The sequence below is a fragment of the Acanthopagrus latus genome, chromosome 5 (assembly GCF_904848185.1).
Source record: "Acanthopagrus latus isolate v.2019 chromosome 5, fAcaLat1.1, whole genome shotgun sequence".
Classification (NCBI taxonomy): Eukaryota; Metazoa; Chordata; class Actinopteri; order Spariformes; family Sparidae; genus Acanthopagrus; species Acanthopagrus latus.
In genome coordinates, this window is record NC_051043.1 from 25,600,091 (window position 1) to 25,625,313 (window position 25,223).

At 40.1% G+C, this 25,223-nt stretch overlaps 1 protein-coding gene across 2 annotated transcripts in view; it reads left to right on the forward strand.

The window, feature by feature from the left end:
- The window catches only part of ntrk2a (neurotrophic tyrosine kinase, receptor, type 2a), a 90,949-nt gene that overhangs the window by 44,707 nt on the left and 21,019 nt on the right, over positions 1–25,223 (forward strand). For both annotated transcript variants that reach the window (XM_037098572.1, XM_037098571.1), the window contains exons 14-15: positions 16,694–16,882; positions 23,454–23,584. In XM_037098572.1, coding sequence (XP_036954467.1) covers positions 16,694–16,882; positions 23,454–23,584 — 320 coding nt within the window. The remainder of the gene's footprint in view (positions 1–16,693; positions 16,883–23,453; positions 23,585–25,223) is intronic.

A 25,223-nucleotide genomic window follows, 5' to 3' on the forward strand; every position in this document is an offset into this window, starting at 1 on the left:
AAAAGCCGCCAGCATGAAGAATGTTTAGAAATGCAACAAAATGGATAAATACAAACAAAAGGTGAATAAAATCAATTAAAACAGCCCCGAAGCAATTAATGATAAGAGTGAATGGAAGGGGGAGATTGGGGAGTGTGGGTGTTTTTGTGTATGTGTGTGTCTGTGTGTGCAACTGTGTGTGTGTGTGTGTGTGTGTATGTGTGTGTGCGTGTACAAGAAATAAGGAAAGAAAGACTGAGTTTTCTCTGTTGGAGGGATGACGTCAGCGAGACAGATTGTACATCTGTGTCTGGAATATTCAAAAAATTCAAACCCTGTCTCTTAGAAATTATGTTTATGTACAACTAGTTAGCAACAGCAAGTAATCGCTGCCTCGATAAAGTTCAGAGACAACATTTCTCTGGCTGAATGTGGCACATTTGTGTCGAGAATCCTGACTGTGCTCAGGTTCCGGCAACAAAGCGGCTGTTTTTCAGTTAAATTACAGTAAAAAATGAATAAATAAATAAATTTAAAAAATGGAACATCCTAAGCGCTGCCAGTGCCCTGAACATAAAAATGCTGAATAATACTGCAGTCATTTTCGCGTGGGTGCAAAAAGTGATGTTGGGGTTGTTCCTAAAACATTTTAATTAATGTTGCTGCAGGATCATGATTGAAAATAACTATAGTCACGTGTTTTGGAGGAGACTTGCAAAAATAAGCACATGGGAGAAGTTAACAGGTGTAACACTGTGAAAGGGTCTGTTTAAACCCAAACCATGTTTATTCTAAGGAATTCTAGTTCCCTAAACCTAACCAAACAAAAAAAAACTGACATGAAGTAATAAGTGAACAGTACAACAGTGTGTACAAATGGTACACAAACTCCTGGTGGGCGTCCTGCCACAGCAGTTTGCTCCAGATGTGGTTTTCGTCACTGGTTTGTAACTAGAAATGAGCGTCCTGGAGCGACATTAATTAAAGCAACACACCTTAAAATAACAGCTTCAAATTCACCTTGATGGGACAGAATCTTGTAATAAGGTGAACAGTGTCTCTGTCTCAGTCACTCGACCCCGTATCAATCACTTCTGCACTGTGTAACTTCAGTGAGAGGGGCAGGATCACAGCGTTACACACATGTTTACTTCAACGCTCGTAACGTAAGTTTGCAACACGTATTGTTATCATGTTCTGAGTTTTGTTTGTAGTTAGCACCTACATTATGTCTCACAAATCGCCAAATTTGGGATTTGTATTTACGACAGTGGTGTTACACTAAGAAACTGTGGGGGGGGCAGCGCCAAATCACCCCCAGTTTCTACTTACTGTTGCTTTAGGATGATCTATAAGCAGTTTTTTGAGACTTGTCAAGCAGTTCATCAACAACGTTCCTTCACAGTGTCCACGGGAAACATTATTCAGTCCTTGGAAAACTATTTGCTTGTTGGAAATTGTCTATATACGTGTAATTTCTAAGAGACAGGGCTGCAGATATTCGAGCTTCATCGGCAACATGAATGTAACTTTTTCACAGTCGATATACAGTTTGTGTCTGTTGCTCTAAGTGTGAACTTTAAACTGAAGCTATGTCTTTTTTTTTACATAGAAAAATAGCCTATATATTACAACCAGATACTTAACAGTGAGGATTATTTGTTTATTTGTTTTGGGGGGGGTTTGTAAGGCATGCATTCATTTCAGAGTTTTATCAACCATTGGACAGTTATATATCGGAGGAACAGTCACGTGGATGAAAGCAGCTACCAAATGTGACATGATAGCTAATTAAACTTGAGTTGAACACCATAATAAACAAGGTATAGTGTAAAAATTAACTTCATGGAGGTAGGTTGTCAGATTCAGGCTAGTTGTTTCCTCTCGTCTCACTCTCAGCCAGAAAGGAAATAAGCATGTTTCCCAAAATGTCACACCATTCCTTTATTGTGAGTCTGATTCATATTCATGCTCTACTGCAACATAAGAAGTTTCTTTTTAAGCTGACTTTGCTCCAGTCTTTCCTGTTTATTCTAACAAGCTGAATATTTCAGGCACTTCTATTCTTCAGTTCTGGTTTAGCTAACAACTGTTCCTCCATACAGTTCAACAAAATGAGTCCAATTCTGCCCAGAAGCTATAAGTTATTGTCCCGTCAACCTTTTTATTGTTACTCTTATAAACAGGCGGCTAGGATCGTTTTAAAATTCCTTAGATTGTTTTTGCACATATTTGTACATATTTTATGTTTGAGCATTGTAAATGACATAATTTAGATTTTTCTTGAGATGTTTTGAACTATGTTGCGATGCTAAATGCTAACACTGGGGGAATATGACAGTACATTATAACACATTTTTGACCTGGATGGGAATGTTGTTTTTTTTTATGTTTTATCTTTACTGTATTTGTCCTTTTTATTTCCTTTGTACATTCTGATACACAGTATTATTGTTTTATTACTGAACTGGTGTCGAACTGCCTGTTTTTACTGTCATGTGTTTGTGACAGACATACCTCATTTTATCACGTGTCTCCATCAGGAATGGTATGTCCATCCAGCACCGGCATAAAAAGGAACACATTTAAGTGACTCCACAGTGAGGATGACGTTAGGATACAACAAAAAACATGTTATAAGTTATGTCATATTCAGTATAAAGGCAAGCTGAACAGAAATAAAGCTTAACTTGGAGTGACAAGGACTTTCCAGGCCATGATCCTCCTTCATAAATGTATTGTGGCATTAAAGCTGCGTTCAAGAGGCTGTTCTGTATAATTGCTTAAAAGGCTCATTTGAAAAAGATATTTTCTTCTTCAGAAGTAAGACAGGGGTTGTTTTTTTTTTTTTTTTGTCTTTTCTTTTTTTCAATAAAAAGAAATCATTTATTGGTGTCCCTCGTGTGTAAATGTGTCTTTTTCATCAGAACGCACACAAGCTTTTAGGTGTGCGTCCGCATATTTTGTGCCGAGTGCTCCTTTAGTTATCAGCACAAAAGGCTCAGTCAGACGCAATAAATGAAAAACCGAATATATCTGTGGCTATTCTGGCTTTTGAAATCGACGCCAAATCCAAATCCAAATCCAAATCCAAATCCCTTTTTTATTGTATTTTCTCTTTTCCATAAATCATCTTCTTCCTTGCTGTGCCTCTTTGACTCTGTCCATCTTTCAACTGAAGGCAGCAAAATGTTTCAAGTCTTTGAGGCTTTTTTCCCTTTTTCACTGCATGACTGTGATGGTATTTAACACTTGGGGAGTGTCGCCGTCAGTGGCGAGCCAACAGCGACCCAGTCTAATTACTGCACATATCTGCTCTTCTTTTATCCTCGTGGATTTTAGGAGGGTTTTTATATATTTATATATATATATATATATATATATATATATATATATATATATATATATATATATATCTATATATAATGGGATGGGTTAGCCTTGGCACTAAGTATTGATTGATGGATTTGCGGCAGCATCGGAGGACTCATACAGATCCTTTACACTGTGAAAGTAACAATACCACACTGCAAAAAGTGTTCATAGCTGCTCTGAACACGAAGGTGTGACGGAGTGAAAAGCTGGCCATCATAAAAAAAAAGGGGGGGTGAGGCTAGTAATTGTTAAAATATGGAGATAGAGATTCACATTTTTTCAGTCTCCCCTGGAAGCATTGAAACTGACAGAAAATCACACAGGAAGTGACAGAAATAGTCGTGTACAGAAGGAAGAAGAGCGAGAGAGGAGCTGAAGCCTCCCCTTCTTTCTTACAGCTAACAAAGTGCTGCGCGATGTGATTGTCCAAAGTACAAATTGTATTAAATTTCCATTTAATGCCACTATACTGTATACCTCTGCTCCGCTATGTGTTTAATTTTATTTTTTTTTTACTCTTTTATTTGACAGCTATAGTAACTTTGTCATGTTTGAGTTTGAGCGGCTTCAGAGACATTTCCATTCAAACTTCTTGCATGATGCAATTTGAATAAATGCTTCAGGCCAAGAGAGTTCAAATTATTTCATTTTTCACAGAAAAGTAAACATTAGGGAAAGTAATTACTGTTAAGTGTAGCAGAACCTTCCCATCACGTGACCGTCTGGCAGACAAACGATTCCCAAGTGGGTCTAAACCCCATAAAAGTAGATTCGCATCGAAAATCCATAACAATAAAATGTTCCTTACACACTGAAGCAGGAGCGCTCTCATATAACCATATTAATATAATGTTAATAATACAAAACAACTACTTTTAGTTTTGGTAATTTAAGTGTATTTTGCGTCTTCATCTTTAAAATTATGAATGCATGTAATGGAGCATTTTCTGTAAGTAGTATACTATCAGTTTAGTGGCGGCTGTGGCTCAGGTTTAGAGCCAGCGTCTTGTTGTCGGAAGGTTGCTGGTTTGATTCCCCTGGTCTGCATGTCGAACTGTCCTTGGGCAAACTACTGAACCCCCAAAACTGCTCCTGATGTGCTGGTCGGCATCGCCACCATCACTGTATGAATTTCTCTTTGTAAATGCCCTAAATGTAGTTTGTTCTAACGGATGCACCCTCAAACACCTGCGCAATGATGTGTTTTAGTTTTTCAGTGGCAGCGTGTAAGAAAACAGTAGTTTGGAAAAACAGTTGTAGCATCGATTCATCAAGTAAACCCTCGTAGTTTTTGTCCTTGTGTCAACGAACAACGTTTGAAACCAAGTTCCTTCTGACGTCCACGTTCGATGGAGAATATAGTTCTCTGAGAAAGTTACTCGTGCCTCAGTGTCCTCTGTTATGATTCAATAACCGTGGGTAATATTATAATGACCGGCTGTAACTTGCTTAGCAAAGGTCAGATGTACACAGAACTTCATGTGGAAGTTTAAAACAACCAAGTATATCTTTTAAAATGATAAACTGAACTTCCTGCATTTGGCTTTCCAGCACAGCAGTTCAAAAACATCGAGATATAAGAGTTAATTATTATGTATCATCACTGAAGACACGGTGTTCAGATGAGATGTGACTCAGTTTTATAAATATCTTCTCCTTGTAATTAATTATGTGAAGTATTTTTTTTCTCCTTATTGATCCGAGGCTTGGTGGTAATTTTCCAGCCATGATGGTCTGATTATAAAACAACAACAACAACAACAACAGTTCTTTTTTTTTCTCACTTTAATTTTCTTTCTTTGTCACTTTCCTCCCTGCTCCTTTATTCTCTGACCACCTCGGAGAGCTTATACTTAGATTATGGACTCAGTCTTCCAGTGTGTCATTTGAGAAGGTGAACGTGGGTTGAATATTAAAAATAGAAGAGATCAGACTGAGGGGGAGCAAGAGAGGAGGATGTGGGAAAAAAACAAAAAACAAAAAAAATAACAAGAGGATGACGACAGAAAGTGGGGTGGCAGACGCATCGTGGAGATGAGAGAGGAGATACACGACGCGAGACAGACGCAGGGAGACGAGGAAATGTCTATTTTTACCGGTGGATGGTGGAGAGAAGGGGAACGTGATAGGCCTCCGCATTAGGCTGAAGAGGAAGAGGATTTTTGGCTTGAACGGGCAGAGTCATACGGACATTAAGCTAACTGCAGCGTCGAGGAAATTCTACCCATCTACTGTATCGGTTGCTCCATTCATCCCTCCTTTCTTCTTTGTTAGTCCTGCTCCTTTATCCACGCATCACTTGTCTACTTTCTTTCTTTCTTTCTTTCTTTCTTTCTTTCTTTCTTTCTTTCTTTCCCTTCCTTCCTTCTTTTCCTTTTTCTTTCCTTGCATCCTTTCTATTCATATTTTCATTCAAATGTTGCTAAAATGGTGCATGAACACGTGACATCTTACTGCAGCTGACTCCTGTTTCACTTTAAACCTTGAGTGAGAAGAACTCTGGTTTCACACAAATACAGAAGGCTTATGGATGATGTAGATCACTTCGGTACGATGACTGTAGTTCATCTTATTTCCTCCAGCGAATGTGTACATTTTGAAAAGTAACATATCTCGGCATCTTCCAGTGAACTTGTGACAAGAGTAGGCATGGTGATGTATTAATTCCACAACAGGAGAGACTTGACATCCTGTGCGATAAGTGGAAAAAAAACAAACTTTTGCATACATCGATATCCACACAGTAATATTAGGGAAAAATCCAATGTTGTGTATCTCACATGGGAAATCACCAGACCTGTAACCCTCCTGCTCTGAGAGAAAGAAGCTGATTAGCAATTTCCCAAAAGAATATGTGTATATTTTCTTCTTTTCCTGCGACTTTTGGCTCTAACCTTCCCTCCATCTTTCACCCAGTGTCTCAGCGAATCTGAACCTCTCTTCTGTTCTGCTCTCCCTTCTGTCTGTCTTTCTTCTCTACATCCCTCCATCCTTCTTCCTCCCGGATCGATAGATTACTTCCTGTGTTCAGCGGGTTGACAGCACAGTTTAGAGACCACGGGGTTCATGTTACCAGTCATCTGTTAGTGTGAGTGTGCAAGCGCGCATGTGTGTGTGTGTATTTGTACGTAACGTGAAGGGCTTAAGGGGTCACCGAGATCTTTGGGGTCAACGGTGGCAGCAATCCTGTCTTTGCCCTGAAGCCTGAGTGACTGCTCCACTGACTGCTGACTGCCTGGATCAGTCACTCAAAGGAGGCAGAGTTAGAGGGTTTACATGAAGATACGTGCTTAGCTTTTTATTTGTGAAGTTATTATATAGCAGCAGCCAAAGTTTCTGCATCTGTGCCTTTAAAAATGGTCAAGAATATGTTTAAAATCCATTTCTGCTCTTGATATTCAGTCGGCAGCAAGAGAAGGCTGAAATAAAGAGCCCAAACAAGAGCTGGACTGTAAGTTCAATCTGCTGTTTTGCCAACTTGTGCCTGGTATCCAGGTTGTCCATCACCACCAATCTCACACTCTGACATCAAACTGACTACATGGCCAATAAAGTAATCTCCAATCATGAAATCCACCATTATCTGCTAACAACTGGTCCTGCCGCTCCTCTCTGGGCACAACACAGACCAAGCTGTTTTAACAGACTGACTGACAGGCCCCGATGTCCTTAAATCCCATAAAAGCCTCTCTACATCCATCGCCCAGGGCAAGGTGCTGCGGTAAATGGCTTCAGTTTGTCTGAGGTGTGCCCAGAGAGCCTAAAAGAGATCAATACAGTCACTCACAGTCACTGTTTTAACTCAGCTCAAGTCAAGGCTCCTGCCATAAAACTTCTGCACCACTCCACATCGCGAACCCTCTGGCTCCCACAGCAACACTCGTGTCAAAGCAGCAACTTAAAGAGCTGAAGATCGGACTGTCGATGCAGACGTAGTCATACCTGTTTCACACACATACTGATACCAAACAAATAACTGAAATAAAGCCCAATCAGAATAAAAATGCCCAGTATGTGACGGTCTCCAATTGGAAGAGACCGGTCTGAAAAGCTTGAAAGAAAGTTAGCTTACAAGCTATAGGCTACTCTGTAAGCTAAGATAAGAAAGAGCAAATAACAACAGCAGCAGCCAACACAAAAGAAACTCCACTGCTGGCAATGGATCCCAATGGTTTCACGAGAAAAGAATGAACAGGACATGGAGACGACACATTAGTGTGACTTCTTTTCACCTCCGAAAACTACTTTTGTTTTTGCTTTCTGGTCGTCGGCCTTCATCACAACGTTACCATGGGCCCAATAGTCGATGACTATCAGCCACCAGCAGTGGACGATGGTATCATCTCTTGGCTAACTCTCGTAAAAACTTAATCTACTAATTTATGCACACGTGTAAAGCACTATTAGATGTGTGTAATTCACAAATATAACATAATAATTGTGTCTGTTGTTGCCTCAGTCACTTTTGGCCAGTGGCTGTTCCTCTTGGAGAGATTGTTGCTTTGTCAAAATGACATATGCTGTGTTTCTTAATCAGCTGCCATCATGTTTTTCTGGAAAATTAGACACTCCACAGCTGGCAGAAGCACAAAGTAATATTCCTATAATATTTTGTAGCATGTAAACGCAAAGCTCATCAGATCACTTTATTTAGCGCCAATGTAGATCAATATGAATCTAATCTCAGTTTTAAAAAAACATCGTCCCTGTTTCGGTGTGTTGAGTCTGCAGCTTTTGTAACTCAACCATCGGCAATTTTCTTTTAATTGACTGTGATGCATCTGTACTCCGTCTATATACATTTCCGCAGGGTTGCATTTTGATTTAATTCAAGTACCCAAATCCTCCGATAATACATCCTCTTGCTAAAAATGGAAACATTAAAGACGGATGTCCAAACATTTCATCACCTTTTTATTAAACCACAGCTCTTTAGTTTCTATTATCCCCATGATTTTGCGACTTTCTTGTCAAGGTTGTATAACTACTGTATGTCGACGAAATACATCTGCTCAGTTTGTCCAGGCGTTTAACTCCCAGCGCTCAACATAAAGCTCTAATGAGGCAGGCTGTGTGGACTAGAAAGGTCATTAATTTAACAGTGTCATTATTCATGAACTGTACTGTGATTGGGTGGCAGTATTGCCCAGCCTCCCTTGACAGAGACAGCTGTTCCGACAGACACGGGGCCATTTGTAGCGGGACACAAATCTGATCGCGGGATCACACCTTCAGTCGCGGCGGTTCTCGAGGTTGAATGACTTACTCATTAACTCGGCACACCGATTTCATGCTTTAATGCTTTAGCTGACATTCCAGTTTCGGGAAACTTTTATTAAAAAAAGTCATTTCAAAGTTCTGGTCATGATTTCTTTGGATGGTAGTTACATTGTAGCCACCAAGAACACATCTTGGAACATGGAAAATTAGTTTAAGGTGTGTTTTGACTGGATGAAAAGTTCAGTTAGTGGTAGAAATATCTGACTTTTAGCTGTAAAGCTGATTTATGGATTAGTTCTAATCTAAAGTATGACTTAAGTAGAAAAACACATCTAAGTAGTTATTTGTTAAATCTGTGTCAGAATTAGAAACAGTCATATTTCCAAGCAAAGAGTAGAATTTCCTGCTGGTTATCTCGGGGTATGCAAACTAATAAACCGATCATTATCATGGAGCCATTTTTTTTTTGGTAAAACGTAAAAGGTCAGCTCTAAGAGACGCTATGTTGACAGGAGGCTTTTAAAAAGAAAAAAACAGTTTTACGTCACGTACTTGGAAATAAATAAAACTAATTGACTGAATCCTGTGAACTAATTTCTTCCATTATCGCACGCAGCTGCGACACACTGGACACGTTTGGCTCTTATCTTCATCCTTTCAAATCAAAGAAACAACAAAATAACAACAAGGACATTTTTGGTTGGTTTTATTTGTTGTTTTTTTCGAGTTTAACAAAGTGTGTTTTGCAGATTGTGTGGACAGTTATTTATTATTTTAGTTAATTAAAATGGTTGTAAAAACATGTTTTTCATGACATTTTGTGGGTTTATTTTGTTTACTTGTTGTACTAAGAAGCAAACTTTTCACTTGCGTCTCTGCAGCACAGTACACAGACACAACACTTTTGTTCCCTCGCATTCTTTAAAAAAATGTAAGGTCATATTTTGAATGTTTTAAGCTAAAATCCTGGTGTTATCTCACATTCAGCACAATTATTTTGGTGAGTCATACTCGGGTGCCATAGCCGGTTTATATGCTGGTCTACTTTAGCACATGATGGTTGATTTGTGAGGTTACTGTGCTCAGACCAGCTGGTGCGTTATCATTAAATCATGTATCCACACAGAGAGGAGAATATCTTTTAGTGAGTTCACTTCATCATCCCTCTGGCAGCCGACAAAACGTTTTTGGCTATCCGGCCTTCAGTTGACACGTTGATGAAGGCCCCCGGAAAAGCCAAAAAAAAAAACATTTTGTGTACAGCCAGGCGGATGTTAACATGAACTCATTAAAAGACATTTTTCCTAAATGCGACCCTCTCTTTTCTCTACGAACTTAGCAAAGTAGACAAAAAGTGGAATTGCCAAAGTTCACTTAAATGCTCTTTTTGTTCTTTCTCATCCACAAAATACACAATTCATAATAACCCACTTTAAATTCTCCAAGTTCATTCGTCTCACACAGCTATCACAACACAGTGTCTTTACCTCTCGTTAAAAAGGCAAACAGACCTGAAAACAGTGTCATAACCTGCGTTTTTTTTAAATTTATTTTTGGTGCTCATCCTCCTGCGACCCACAGCTCAGTCATGACCTGAACTTTGAGAGCGAGGGGGGGGGGGCACAGTATTTTATTGACTGTTAAACCAGTGTCTCTCCAGCAGACCGCCACCAGCTCCAGTCTCCCCCCAGTTTAAACATCAGCTTCATGTCTATTAACAGTGTTGGGTCGCGACCTGACCCCACTTATACGTCACCTCTCCTGTCTATCTCTCCTCTCCTCCACCTCCACCTCTCCTCTCTTTTCATCCCCCTTTTACCAAGTCACTCCCTGCGGACCCTCCACCACCTCTCTCGCTCACACACACGCACACACACACACACACACACACACATAAACACACACACACACACACACACACACACACACACACACACACACATGCAGGCTCTTGTTGCCCCTTGGCTTAACGGTATTTATAACGATCTGACCCTGGGACCTCTCTGTGTTAATGATCTTCAGCTCCTCCCAACGCAAACACACACACACACACACACACACACACACACACACACACACACATGCTGACAGACAATAACCTGCCCTCTCCCGTGCATCATGTTTGTTTCTTCCCTTTGTTACGTCGAGATCAGCTCACAGTGGTAAACACTGCATGTAATTAAACAAGCTGGATCGCCCAAAGCTTCATTTTTATTTATTTATTTTCTAATGTAGAATTTCACCAGTGGGAGAAATTTGGAATCCATTTTCTCTTTTGAAAGGCATCGTTGTGTCGGACTGCCAGCTGTATCACTGCAAAATGGCTGCCTCCCCGTTTAATAATGCCGATAACAGATCTCAGTTCGAGGGCAAAAAGCAGCGTTCCTCTGAGAAAATAAGATGTGGGCCCACCTCTTGGACGGTGTTTTTACAGTCGGTTGCGGCTGAGTACACAGAATAAAGAGATCAGAAGAAATATTTCAACTTTCTGCCTTTGATTATCAAATGCAGCCAATGCTAAATACTAATTTATGTGATTTCATTTGTTTTGGTTAAGTCTTCTGTTGGAGGATTTAACAGATGGGCACTAAAACTTCTGTTCAAAGCTACACTTTTGATTTGAGCTCAACAAAAACAGCCCAGCCAGGCTCTCGTTGTCTTTAATACGACTATGGATTTCATTGTTGTCTTCAGCACAACTAAATCATCTCTACATGTGTTTGATTTGAGCTTTTTGAGAAAAACAAAAAGATTAAAGAGCCGCACACAAAAAAAACAGGATTAGCCTAAAACATTTAAGTAAAATATTTTAATTAGGCTGCATAAGTTCAATCTTAAGTGTAACATTTAATCAGATCATGTGAGTCAATAAATTGAATAATTAGATGTGTGATTTATTACAGCAGATGGAACAAACAAATTAAAATGGATTCATTGTACATACAGTGAAATATTTCAATAATAACTACTTGAAAAAACTGTTATGTTGATGTAGAAGTTCCTCTTAACTTTATGTGCACAGTAATAATTGAATTTACATGTAAGGTTCGTGTTTACATCTGCCATAATTTAATGTAAACAAGTTATTCAATTTGTTTGCAGTGACATTAAAGTCATCCATTGATGTCAATGAAATACTTTGACATATAATAATAGTGCAGCTTGTTGGATTTATTTGGGTTTATTGGCAGAAATGAAACAAAATATCCATAATGATGTTTTCATTAGTCTATAATTACCTGAAAATAAGTTAGTTTTTTATCAGTTTAAGGGTTTTTGAGGGCGGGTCCTTCTCTACGTGTGTTGCTCCAGCAAACACTGGCTCTAGAGTGCGTCTTTCAGATTTTCTTAAACACACTATAGTTTCTACGACATACAAGGGAAGGGCGAGTCGAGGGGTATTCAGTTGGTTTCAATCTGCAACCTCATCTTATAGATGTCACTAAATCCTACACACTGGACCTTTAAATCGAACTTTTATCAGTTGACAGTATCATACTTTTCATCTTCATCTAAGATTTTAAGCCTTTAGTTTTCTCTTTTTTTTACCCTCGTGCCAAATATAACCCAACAAAGTCCTCATTCTTCTTCAGTTTTTCATCTCATAACACCATAACTTAACTGGGTGTAAGTACATTTATGCTACATAAGAGAAAAATACAAAACCAGCTGTTTTTATCAAAGTGTGGAGGATGAGTTAAGGAGTCTCACAGTCTGAGGAGTGAATCTGCTCTGTAGTCTGGTGGTATGGCAACAGGTACTGATATGTCAAAGAGGGGTTTTCATGAGGCACAAGTTGGTTTTGATGTGTAAAAAAAAAAAGAAAAAAGCTGTTCTGACTTTTATCAGAAAATTGTGAATAGCATTTGGCCCAAAGCTAACAGTGTATAGAATATTTTTCAATCCACTTCAAACCTTGTTTTGTATTCATCTATTGCTCCCCCTCCATCACCTCTGAGGGTCCGTTTATTGAAAGTGATACATTAGCATAAAAGTCTGATCCTGGATGCGGAGAGACGCTGCTGGAAGACGTTTCAGCTCCAACACGTCAAGACACAACACACACACATTTACACCACATATAAGCCTGCGCACACAAAAAACAAACCATTGTGCTTCCGCTGTCATTCCTTTTCTCTCTCAAGGCCTTTTCAATCCTCATATGAGTCACTGACACACACACACACACACACACACACACACACACACACACACACGCACACACACACACACAAACTCTCTCAGTTTCTCGCTCTCAGTCAAACCCTGTCGGCGGCACAAGAGCCTGATACGAGGCCAGGGACAGAGGAAATGAACGATGTCAACCTGCGTTATAATTCAGCGGGACCGACCACATGAGAGGGAATACATCTACTGTACTTTGCGCTCATGGGAAATCAATCTCAGCTCATAAAGTAATGTTTGCAGGCTTGTGCTCGTATCTTGAAGAGGTCTAGAGACGGACCATGCGTCAAGTTCACTCCCTGTGTGTGTTTGTGTGTGTGTGTGTGTCTAATTCTCAATAATGCCTCCTTCTCCACGTCGGGACCCGTGCTGCAACTTGTCTCTGGTGTTATTTATCCTCATCTGACACATGGTAAAGCACCGATGAAAAGACCAAGACTGAATGGAAGCATCCAGTTCTGCTCTTAAGAGATCCTTATACACACACAGACTGTACATGCACACACAGATTTCATTGTTCAAGTTGAGTAGTTCACACCCCTAAATCAGAGAAAAAATATGCAGAGACGATTTTAATCCACCAGAAAGCTTGTAGATCAACGAACTGAACAGCAGTGATTATTTAACCCCTTCATGTACCTGAGAGATAAAGATCATTTACAAGCATTGCAGATTACTGTGAGGTATTCTGTGCATTAGCATTGGAGGCTAATTCTGGGGAGTAAAATGGAGCTGCAACCCTGAGTCCATTTAAATTCCAGCCTACTGCTACTGTGAAAATGTCACTGCTCCGGCAACTTTTTCTCATCTCTGTAACCTTGTGAGGTTGTTTGCTATCAGGGCAGAAGCAAATACACTCGTACTCCTGCATGAGCAAGCACAGAGTTTTTTCTTTTTTCCGCAGTTGATTTTGTCTCCAAATTAATTGGATCTGCACTGTGATTTGATCATGCTATGGTTAAGGTTTGGTTGGGTGTAGACCCCAAAAGACTAGGTTAGGTGTAGGGAATGACCTTGGTTTGGGTTAAGATAACTACTTTTTAGAGGTCAGAGGAGCTTCATCATCAAGGACACAATAATAAACATGGAGTTCAGGTTATGCAGCAATCATGCACTATACTTAAAAGAGCAACACTGGCTCCACACGGTTCTTTTGAAACAGTTCAAGTCTCTGGAAGGCCAAGATCACAGCAACGTTTGCGTGCACCACTTCTTTATACTATAAACCTTCTGAATATTCCTGAACAATCTGTTTTCCCCTCGATAAATAGAGAAAATTCCACCATAAATGGACACAGAAAAGCTATAAAGTATTGCATAAAACATCTCCAGGATGCAGGACATGAAGTGTTTAATGCAAAAACCTGCCCTTGCCTGGAGCCAATGAGGGGCAATTAAACAAATCAAATCAGCAACTTGACTATTTTTGTTCCACAGGCAGTGGGATACTTTACAACTTTATAATGTATATCTGAACAGAATGAGGAGTGTGGATTTGTTCTCCATCACTAGAAAAGTAGTAAAAAGGCCAATTACAGAAGGAGAAACAACCACAGTGACCAGTAATGCTCCCAAATGAGCACGTGGATCATTTGTTTCAAGACACACTTACACATGTAAAAAATGAACCTATCCTTTAAGCTTGGATGTTACAGTTGAAATTAAGACCCACACAGCTTTGCTCCAAAGTGTTCGGTATCTTCATTTCTATGCGTGTTTTTTTTTCCACATGCGAGAGATGGAGTGTGGATGTGTGCCTGCATGCACTTGCGAACGTAGCTGCTATTTAGCGCTACAGTCTGTGTGGGAGGGAAGCTGATATTGTTTGGTTTGGCACTCAACCTAAAGACACAGACAATTAGCGGCAGTGTCATGAAGGTGTGTCGTACATGACAAACTTGTGAACGTCGGAATCGGCAACACGGACTGTTTTTTCGCCGCCTTAATTAGAAACCAATAACACCTCCGTTCTGTTGCCAAAACAAACCATGTTTCTATAAATGGGTTGGGCTCGGTGTCTGACTCATGCCATCCCACCTCTCTTCTGTTTGCTCCACGATGTTACCGCATTTCAGGAAGGTCTACTGTGTGAAACATGAATTCTAATACGCAGTGTTAGCGACAGAACTTAGAGTTTTGATATAGAAAAAAAAAGTATTCTCCGGAGAGTTTTCCAGCAGATAATACCGGTACAGCAACTGAGAGCAGTGAATATAGATTTCCAACTCCTTGGCTTTTACTCCAGCAGGTTCCTAGATTACTGGCATTTGTCTTTTTGAAGGCATACATTAATTCCCTTAGTTACCCTCCAGCTTTGTAGAAACGCACTTTCATCTCTCGCTTTCCTTGACTTCATCATGAAATGCTGCATAGCCTGACCTAAAAAAAAATAACCCAGCAGTCAAACATGAAAACAACCACAGTTGACGAAGCACCTATTGCTACAGGCTTTCCCCTCTAATGGGGCTCTAACGGGCTCATTTTCCACACGCGGAAATTTGCAAATTTGTTCTCATCTGAACACAATGACCCATGTAAACACTATGGAAGCTGCTGCCTACATGCTCATCATTCACATATCCTACAAACAATACTCCAACCTTGACAGATGCTATTGTCAGTCCTCCTCTGACTTCCTACAGAGCTGTTGCACATTACACCTACTTCTGTAATGGTGCTCTATCTATCTATCTATCTATCTATCTATCTATCTATCTATCTATCTATCTATCTATCTATCTATCTATCTATCTATCTATCTATCTATCTATCTATCTATCATCTCTGTAGCTGTCATTAACTGAGAAAATGAATCAGATCAAAACTGTGTTTTTATACCAGGGTGTAAGCATGTTTATCTTTGCTATAAAGTTCTCCTTAATAACATGAGGCTTCATGGGGATTTTTGGAGAGTTTCTTTTGGAGCGAGCCTCCAGTGGTCTGCAGTTTTTGGCACCTCCAAATTGGCTTCATGTTTTTAGCCCTGCAGGTTGCTGTCTTGAAAAAAAGAGGTTTGTTTGGTGTTTGCTTTGACCCTAGCTGACGCTAAGATGCAATGATTGATCAGATGTGGATAATGGCGAAGCATTTTTAGACAATCTTTTCTTCATCCTGGTCGTGCATGTCTTTGCACTTATTTGTGTGTATGAAAATAATTTTAAAAAAGAGGACTTAACAGAATATTCAATCGTGCATATTTTCTAACCTCCACACACAAAATGCTGCATAAAATGTGCTTCATATAGTCAGTTTCCGTTCCGTTTCTGACTCTGGAAAGAAGTGGGGAGAGAGTTTTTCAGACACTGTCCAAACACCGAAGAGCACTTTGGTATAACTAAACTGATCTCTTAACTCTTTTTGAGCCTTGAAGCATGTGTGAAATACAAATACTATAACAACCCACAACTCTGATTCCGTGTTTTCATTTAGAGCTTTGTAATGTTGTTTTCAATTTCACAAGTCACTGAAAGCTTAGAGCAAGAGGAGTGTATTCAAGTGTAAAACCCTTGAATACAAATCACGTCCGTTTGGTGGTTTAATTATGCTCTGCTGCTTAAAACAAACTTAGAATTCGCTTGCAGAGAAAGCAGGAGAACTTTATGATGGTTACGTAGCAACACATTTGGCTTCATTGAGATTTCTCATTTCTAAATCGTGAGAGCGCTCTGGCAGCGATCAAAGAACCGAGGTTGTGAAAGGCAACTGAAGTTTCTCTTTTCAGTGTCACCTGTGATCACTGATAACAGATTAACCTCCCCAGGTTATGATTCTTCCTGCAATCTCTGCTTGTAACATATTCACAACTCCAATCAACCTCTTCAGTCCTTATATTATAAACATGGCCAGGTGTGCTGACATGTTTTACCATCCCACATGTAAAATCTTCACAATAAGATAAATCTAACTGTCCGTCTGTCTCTCTCTGCTCTCTCAGGACCATCTTCCGTTATCAGCAACGACGATGACTCGGCCTCTCCTCTCCACCACGTCTCCAACGGTAGCAACACTCCTTCCTCCTCAGAAATGGGCCCTGATGCGGTGATTATCGGCATGACCAAGATCCCTGTGATAGAAAACCCTCAGTACTTCAGGAGCACGAACAGCCTCCTGAAAACCGACACGTGTGAGTACAAATCTCAGTCTTCTTTAACGTGTACCCCAAACGTACTCTCTTTAAAATGCAGATCAATCTATTATGAGCTTATATTTTAGTAGTATTCAAGTGAGCTGTACTTGTGTGATACACTAGAGTAACCTCCTTCCTGCTGTCATGGCAATGACCTTGGAGCCGCTGAGAATAAGCTTTTATTTCTTAAGAGGAGAAATAGGAAGTGAAAGGCCATTTTTTATGTGTGAGAGTGGAAGTCTCAGCCAGACTGATCTCACTGCCAACACATCAGATGCAGCAGCCTAGTCATTGGGCATACGCTAGCAAGTTGGACGCTGTATGTACCCCACCAGCAACACTTCATGAGGCGTCACTCCACTGCAGTAGCATGGCTGGGATGGGTCGTTCACAGGACATTCATTCGGCAAGCCAGGGTCATAGTCCTGTTTGAGTCAAGAAGGATTTGTTTTTAATTAATGTACTGTTAGTAAGTTAATACATCCAAATTATGTTAGTTGTACTTGTACGTCATATGACTTAAGTTAGAAGTTGAGGCTGAACGCAGTTATTTTCGATCAAAGTATGACTGAGTGATAACTCTAACCCTTTATCTAAACATAACCATGTAGTTTTTGAGCCTAACCCTAACAAAGTAGATCCCAGCTCTAACTAAGGAACCTAACCAGGTACATTTTTAGCCTTACCCTCATCACGTAGTTTTGGCTCCTAAATCTAACCAAGTATTTTTTGCGCCTCTCCCTAACAACGCAGTTTTGGAGCTTAACCCTTATCAAGTGTTTAGTTTTTGTCCCTTAACTTACCCAAGTAAGCTTTGTGCCTAAATCTAACAAAGTTGTTTTTATTCAAAATAAAAATAAGCGGTAAAAATTTGAGGAAAGCAAAAAAGACAGAAGGGCCAACGGGTCAAAAAAAGTGGGACGGAGAAAGAGACCAACTAAAATAGAAGCGGTACATTAGGATAACAGGAGTAGGTGGAGAGAGAGAGAGCAACAGTCAAATAGACAGACAGACAGAGAGCATGCAAGGTTATTGACCTGGTCCATCAACATGGCATTATGATTATTGGCATGTAATAAAAGCTTCTCCAGGCTCTGGCCTTGGGTCGCAATAAATTATGGAACTGCATGTGTGCATGTGTGTGTGTGTGTGTGTGTGTGTGTGTGTGTGTGTGTGTGTGTGTGTGTGTGTGTGTGTGTGTGTGTGTGCCTGCACCATCAGACTTTCCATTTGATTGCAACGTTGAGGATGTAAAATGACGGCGGATTGGGGCTTGACCTCTTCAGTCCAGCGATATAACAAAAAAGATAGAGTGGGATTTACAGCCTAAAGACAAGAATGAAAGCTCTGAGGATCGATTAAAAAGTCAATAACGTTCTGCTGTGCATGTGTCTATGCCCCACGTGTGTGTTTTTAATATATTACAGCCATTACAACTATTACTCGGTGTGCCTCTTTGACTCACAGACAGGCAGCATAAATTCTGAAAGTATCTGACCGATTATTTGGCACCCGGCCTTTTCAGACTCGTACAATAGCCTTTGATGGAGACTGTTTGGCAAAGTGGTTCTAGGTTTGCATGCCAAGAACTGAACACTTTTTAAACAGCGGTCTTAACCAGCTTGTGGCCTGTAATATTGACATCAGTGGCGGGCACACGTTCCTGCCTAAAAGATGGCACAGAACTCTTCTTGGCAGCAATTACTCTGCAGAGATAACTGACCCCTGTGTGGAAAAAAAACGGGAACTGTTAGCTGTGTTGCAGAGCTTCAGTTGTGCAGCGTGCCTCTGAAGTGACACCTCATTAACAATAATAACATCAGAGGAGTTATAGTTGTTGGGAAGTGCGTCACATGGACTATTAAAGAGTTACAGTAAACCAACCCTGGACCTGCTCGGTTGGTAATTATTGTGTTTACAGTTCCCTAATCAATCATGAGTAGACACAGTATGACACAGGCTGTTAGCGTGCATGTCAAGCAACTAAAGCAGGGCTGTAATGAGGATTTCAGATATATCGAGGTCGTCAATCTAGTTGCCGTCAACAAACCCATCCAGAAAGCTAAAAAAAAAAAAAGTCTGTAATTAACGTTTCAAACTGGCTTCAAACAACGTCTTTTTGCTTTTATGTATCATGAGGTAAATGTTGATTGCACAACGTAATGACTACAGAATAATGACACCAGTGGTATTTTGGCATTTTGTTTAGATCCTGTAAAATCTTGCTTTTATTATGCTATTTTGTCTGCTACTGGGTACGGAATCACTGGGGATTCAGTCAAGATGGCAGCATGGTACCACTTGTATCCACATTCACGTATCCAGTAAAGACCAAACGGATGACGAACTGATACAGTCTTTGTGCTAAGCTAAGCTAACTGGCAGATGGGTCCAGCTACATATTTACCACAGAGACATGAGAGTGATATCAATCCTGAAGTAGCATGGACGTGAATGCTAATATTTTTCAAAATGTCAAAATATTCCTTACAGAGCCAATTTTAAACATAGCGCATCTCAAAATAGTGGACTTAAGCCTGTAAAATATCAAGCATAAGCGAGCTTTTCATTGTAAAATGTCAAACCATTCTGGTTTTAAAAATGTGTTCAAACCCTCAGAGAAAAGTACAGCCAGTGAGCCTGACCTCAGTTTTCACAGTAGTAGCTGCAGCCCTGAACTGAAGGAAATATTTTTCTTCCTTCATCTTTGTTATGTTACACCTTCCTCCTGGCTTGTTGTAGAGTATCTCTCTATTTTTCCATCCCAGCAGATCATGTGGGGTTTGTATTTCGTTGTATCTAGGGAGTGAGGATTAACGTTGTTCTGGAAAATGTTATTCACAAGTCAACACGTGTGTAGAGTATTAGAAAAACACCCATTTACACACACACCCATACACACTAAGCTTATGAAAATTTAGGTCACAATTAGCTACACCTCCTGATAGGAAGGCATATTGTCGGTAGCTGACTAGAAGGAGACGTAGTGGAATAGAAATGGCAAAATTAGAGTCATGACATTAATTAAATGAGGATTTGAAGGAGAAAATGTTTTCAAAGCATCTGTCAAACACAAGTGTGACTTTGACCTATCACATTGTGTGGTTCAGACTACCAAATGCACAATTTCCAAGCTGTTCAAGCTGTTTTATGTCAGCGTCCTGGGTCACGGAAAGATTTTGGGCAGATGAGGGAAGGAGGAATGGAAGACGAGGCAGATGGCAAACTGGGAATAATTATGTCCCGAGACATTAATTTCTTTGGTTGTTTATGAGATGCTGATTAAGGAGAACAGTGCACGTGAGACGTGGCTCTATAGGGAGAACGTGGAGAAATTGGATGACGGACGGAAAGGACAGATGGAAGAAGATGGGAGAGGAGGTGGTTGATGGGAAACGTTATTCCTCTTGATGTAAATGTTGTCAGCACTGTCATAAACAAGTGATGGAAAAAGAATGACAGCGCAGCAGAATGGGAAAGAACATGTGCCGCGATGTTAATGTTTCGACAATGTTGATTAAAAAGTGATAGGTTTAGCAGCTGAGGGGGGACAGCAACAGGGAGGAATAAATGATGGAACAGAGAGATGCTAAATAAGGAAAGTGAGGGTAAGATAATGAGACTGGATGGAGCGATGCTAAATGAGGGAAAATGAGCGAATACGATAAGCATGGAGAACGGGGTACTAATTAAGAAAAACATCAGAGAATAAGAGCGCAAAGTTTGGTAAATGGGGAATAATATTTCTGTAGATCTTAATTAAGGATACTTATTAAGGAGAAAAGGGCTGATGTGCAGCACGGCACATACAGATACAGTTCAATAATGAAAGAAGGGTGGAAGATGTGATGTAAAACTGGAAAAGGCGGACAGCTGGAGAGCAGAATTCATGAGTGGTGTGAGGCCATAAAAAATAACATAACCTAAGTTTCTTGGTTGCTATGCACAGCAATTATGGAAAGTAAGAATATGAGTACAAAATTAGTCGCAGTGACACATCATGAATCCAACAATAAGGATACATTAGAAACAAAAAGCAGGAAAGGCTGTGAGACAACACCACATCTAAAGATAAAAGTAAAGGGAGATGGATTGGTCTGCAATTTATTTGCTATTTTCATGGGTGCTAATTAAGGAAACGTTGTGTAAGGCGTTTTCATGCTTATTGCAACCGCAGGAGGAAATGGTGCACTGAAGATATTGGCTGGTTAAACGGTGGGTAGTTGTCTTGTGGGGATGTGGGTTTATTGTGTGCTGCTGCGCAGGGAGTTGTGGATGCACTAAGATCTGTGACCCGCTGCTGCTGTGTTTGAGCTGAAGACAATCATGTCATGAGGAAGATACAATGAATAAATCAGCTTGAGCAACACTGATATTCAACACTGTCTTCTTTAAACTTTCAAAATCTCTGCCAAGGAGTTTATGTCTCCAGTTGGGTCCATTTTTGTGTTTTAGTTTACACAAAAAAACCCACTAAACTAATAACTACAAAACCTAAATGTTGGATGGTTCTTGGATCAGAATAAACCCCATTAACAAGAATTTGTTATCACTTTCTTTACGTGGTGTTTTTAAAACATTTTGCATGGATCTTGATGAAAAACATCAGGGTGGCTGGTATCTGTGAGTGAGTACAATTTGGAGCTAGCTGATTTATATATGTTTACACAGAAGGTGCTCGTAGGAGTCTCTTTATTTTTAACTCTTTCTCCCGCTGTGCTCCTGATTGTAATTTCTCCCATTAGTCTCCCAGGTTCATAGTGATAGAAATCATACGGGGAGTCTCAGTGTCTCATAGTATGTGTGTCGCGGTACCTTGCCAACACACCCAGAGGCTGAGGCGGGCATGTGCAAATGTCTTTGTCTGACTCGTGCCACTGCGGAAAGCCCTCTGCTCAGTTTGCCTCTCAAAATGGACAAAACGGGTCCCTAGAACCCTTTCAAATTCTACTCCACTTGCTGCGAGACCTTCCCCTTTATTGACATTTGTCCCTCGTCTCGCTCGTTGTCCACTTGCCTCCACTCTGTCCTGCATAATTTCATCCTGATGGCTCCTCACACACTCTCACAATGTTGCTGTTTTTTTGTGATGTACATTTTTACTTTTGGTGCCATTTTTGTTTAGTTTATTTTTCTTAAAAAAAAAAAACCAACAGATTAATATACATATATATACATACATAGCTAAAAGTAGACCAACATTTACACTAATTAAGAAGGGACCTCTGTTTCTGGTCATTATTTTTTGTGAAACATGTTTTTTATGTAAATATTTTACTTATGATCACTTTTTTGTACTTTTTTGAATGTTCTTTACATTTTTCAAAGCAGATATAAGCACACAAACACACACACACACATATAAACAAACACATATTGCATTGTGGGTGTGTTCTCCTCCAACACAATCTTACACTGAGAATTAGATGTTTTTGAATATCTGATGCAGACCAGTAGCCTCTTCTCTCTCTCTCTCACTCTCTCCCTCTCTCAGTCTGTACAGTATTGGGTTATGGAGGACCTCAGCAGCTTACTGTAGATCGATGCAGCTTCTGAGAGTCTTGCTGGGCTTTAATGTGATATTCTGAGTGGACAGCTTTTCTTCAAATGCGCCTCTTAATCACATCACAGATAAATCTCCGCTCTTGGTGTCCCCTCTCTCCCTCCCTCGCTCTCTCTCTCCTGTGTGTGTCTGTGTGTGTGTGTGTGTGTGTGTGTTCAAGAGGCACCCATGTGCATGTATTATAGGATAATTCACATTTCCTTGCATGCAGACAGTTGCACATATGGCCTGCAGTCACAAAGACAGAGCTTTGCTTGGTTATAGTGAGGGCACCATGCTGTTAATCACTCTGTAGAATAAAACCTTGTCTCATCGCCATGGTGAGATGCCAGATTTTTCTCAAAATCAGCTGGCATGGAGTCACAAGTTACTTAGCAACAGGAAGCAGGTTTGCCGACTCTGATCTAACTGTGGCTGAGCAGAAGGCAGGGAGAGATTTACACGACAGTAAAAACTGGATCAAATTAGTATGACAAAACAGAGCATTTGCCTATTTACTGTAGCATTCATAAAAATGATAACGTAACACATTTGTGCAACAGAATGCACTCAAACATACATTATTGACTCCTGTAATGATTCATCCTCTGCCAATTTACTTCGGCGATAAAGAGGAGAACATATGCACCCAAGGAAAGAGCTGTACTTTAACAAAACAGTACAAAAAAATTACAAAATCCAATCGTTCACACTTCAGAGAACAGCCAGTAATTCCTCAACAGAGTTCGCATAGCCTGCAGCTATGGTTTTATATACAAGAAGAAGATCAATCTCCAGAATAACTGTTTTATTTTGGTTAAATCACACAGACAGCAAAACGGCAAGTAAACCAGCCATGAGTTGGATTAATGTCTTTAACTTGACATAACGTTACAACACCAGGCATCTTGTTTCTGTCTCTTCATGTGAACTAACATACGTTCATACTGTTGTGTTTTTTAACCTGAATGAACATGATTAAAGTGGATTTCTCCTCCTATTCTCTGTTTTTCCTCTATTCACCAGTCGTCCAGCACATTAAGAGACACAACATTGTGCTGAAGAGAGAGCTGGGAGAGGGAGCCTTCGGAAAAGTCTTCCTTGCTGAGTGTTACAACCTCTCACCTGACCAGGAGAAGATACTGGTGGCTGTCAAGGTAATGTTAAGGACGAAAGGTCTTATATTTTGCATTTTTTTGTACTTTTTTTTCTATTGAAACATCCTGAGAAATACATTTGAAAAGCAGAGAAATTCTGTTATCGTGCATATTTCACGGAACATTACTGTAAAGTTGAATTTTTAAGAGGATTTTTCAATACTTTTTTCCTGCAGTATCAAAAGAAAAAAAAAAGTTCCAGACTTCCTGATTTGTTTTATTAGTTCTATGGCTCCTTAAAATAAAACAGTACACAGGTGAAGTGTCTGCGGTTATTGAAGACAAAACTGCTTCTGTGCCAATTCCTTATTTCAACAAAACAGAAACTTTTTTTTTTTCCGTAGTTTTCATAAATCAAACCAGATATAGAAAAACAGATTGTCTTGTCTCATCCAGCTGCATCACAAAGAAACCGTTTCAATTTATGAGGAATCTGGTTTCAAAATGAGCTATTTTTAAGAATCCCTCCTCCTACAGATTGATTGATGGCATCAAAATAAAACCCTAATGTCATTATCGAAGGAGAAGTTATTGCTTTCTCTACTATACTTTGCAACGAGAGCCGATACATGAGCTACATGTGAAACATTAAACAGTCGACAGCCAATAATCCTATGTTGCAGAAATGGATACGTGGCATTTTGAAATGAAATCCTTGACATGGTGTCTGTATTTAGACATCTCCTCGCCTCCATTTCCTCAGCTATTGTTAGGAAGTCGCTGCTTTCAAGAGTTTTTCTCTTGAAGGTGTAATTACACTCAAACCGCTGACTTCCGGCGTCAAATTGAACGGTTTCCTCGCATCGCATCTATCCGTCCATTCATCTCTCCATCAAGGATGCCTTTCCTCCTGGTCTGCGGTGAAACAGGATCTGATTGGTGAAGAACTTCTCATTAACAATACATGACCTGTGAGAGACCCCCCTCTCCTCTCATCCTGCTTCATTTCCTCTCTCCTCCACGCCTCACCTCTAACTTTCACCTGCAGTACTTTTTCTCTCTCCTCTGCAGCCATCATCTTTCCTCTGCCTTCTTTCTCCTTCCTAAAGCCCGTTTCCTTCCAGCTTAGCTCTAAACCGCTTGCTTGGCTGCTGATGTTCCCTGCCAGCTTAGCTTCAGCTCAGTCTGAGCACTTTGTAGGAATATGCACCTGAAAATCCCAGGAAGCTGAGGTGTTGGTTGTAGAACAAGATGCTGCTCGTTGCCGACTGCATGTCAAAACTAGTCAAACATTATATAATCTGCGCTCAACTTAAACTGCAAATGAATTGTACTTCTCAAGCCGTCACAGGTACAGTTGCACATAGACGTAATGTACACTTGATGAATCATTTAATCATTGGAGTCAGTTCATTGATTTCACGTTCTCTATTCATCAGATTTTTATCTTCAATTAGCTAATGCGCCACCTGCTTATAGTGCATTCTTCCTGCTCTTCTCTCTTCTTTTCGTCAACCGGCGTGACTCACTGTTTCTCTCCAGTTGTCTTTTTCTCCGCTTTGTTGCTCCATCAACAATGAGAAATGCAGGAGGTAAACAGGTTTTTCAAAGAAATTGATGACGTTGCCTTTTTTTGGGAAATGTAACTTTTACAATGAGGATAATCCAGAATAACTGAGATACCTTCTGGAAGGAGATA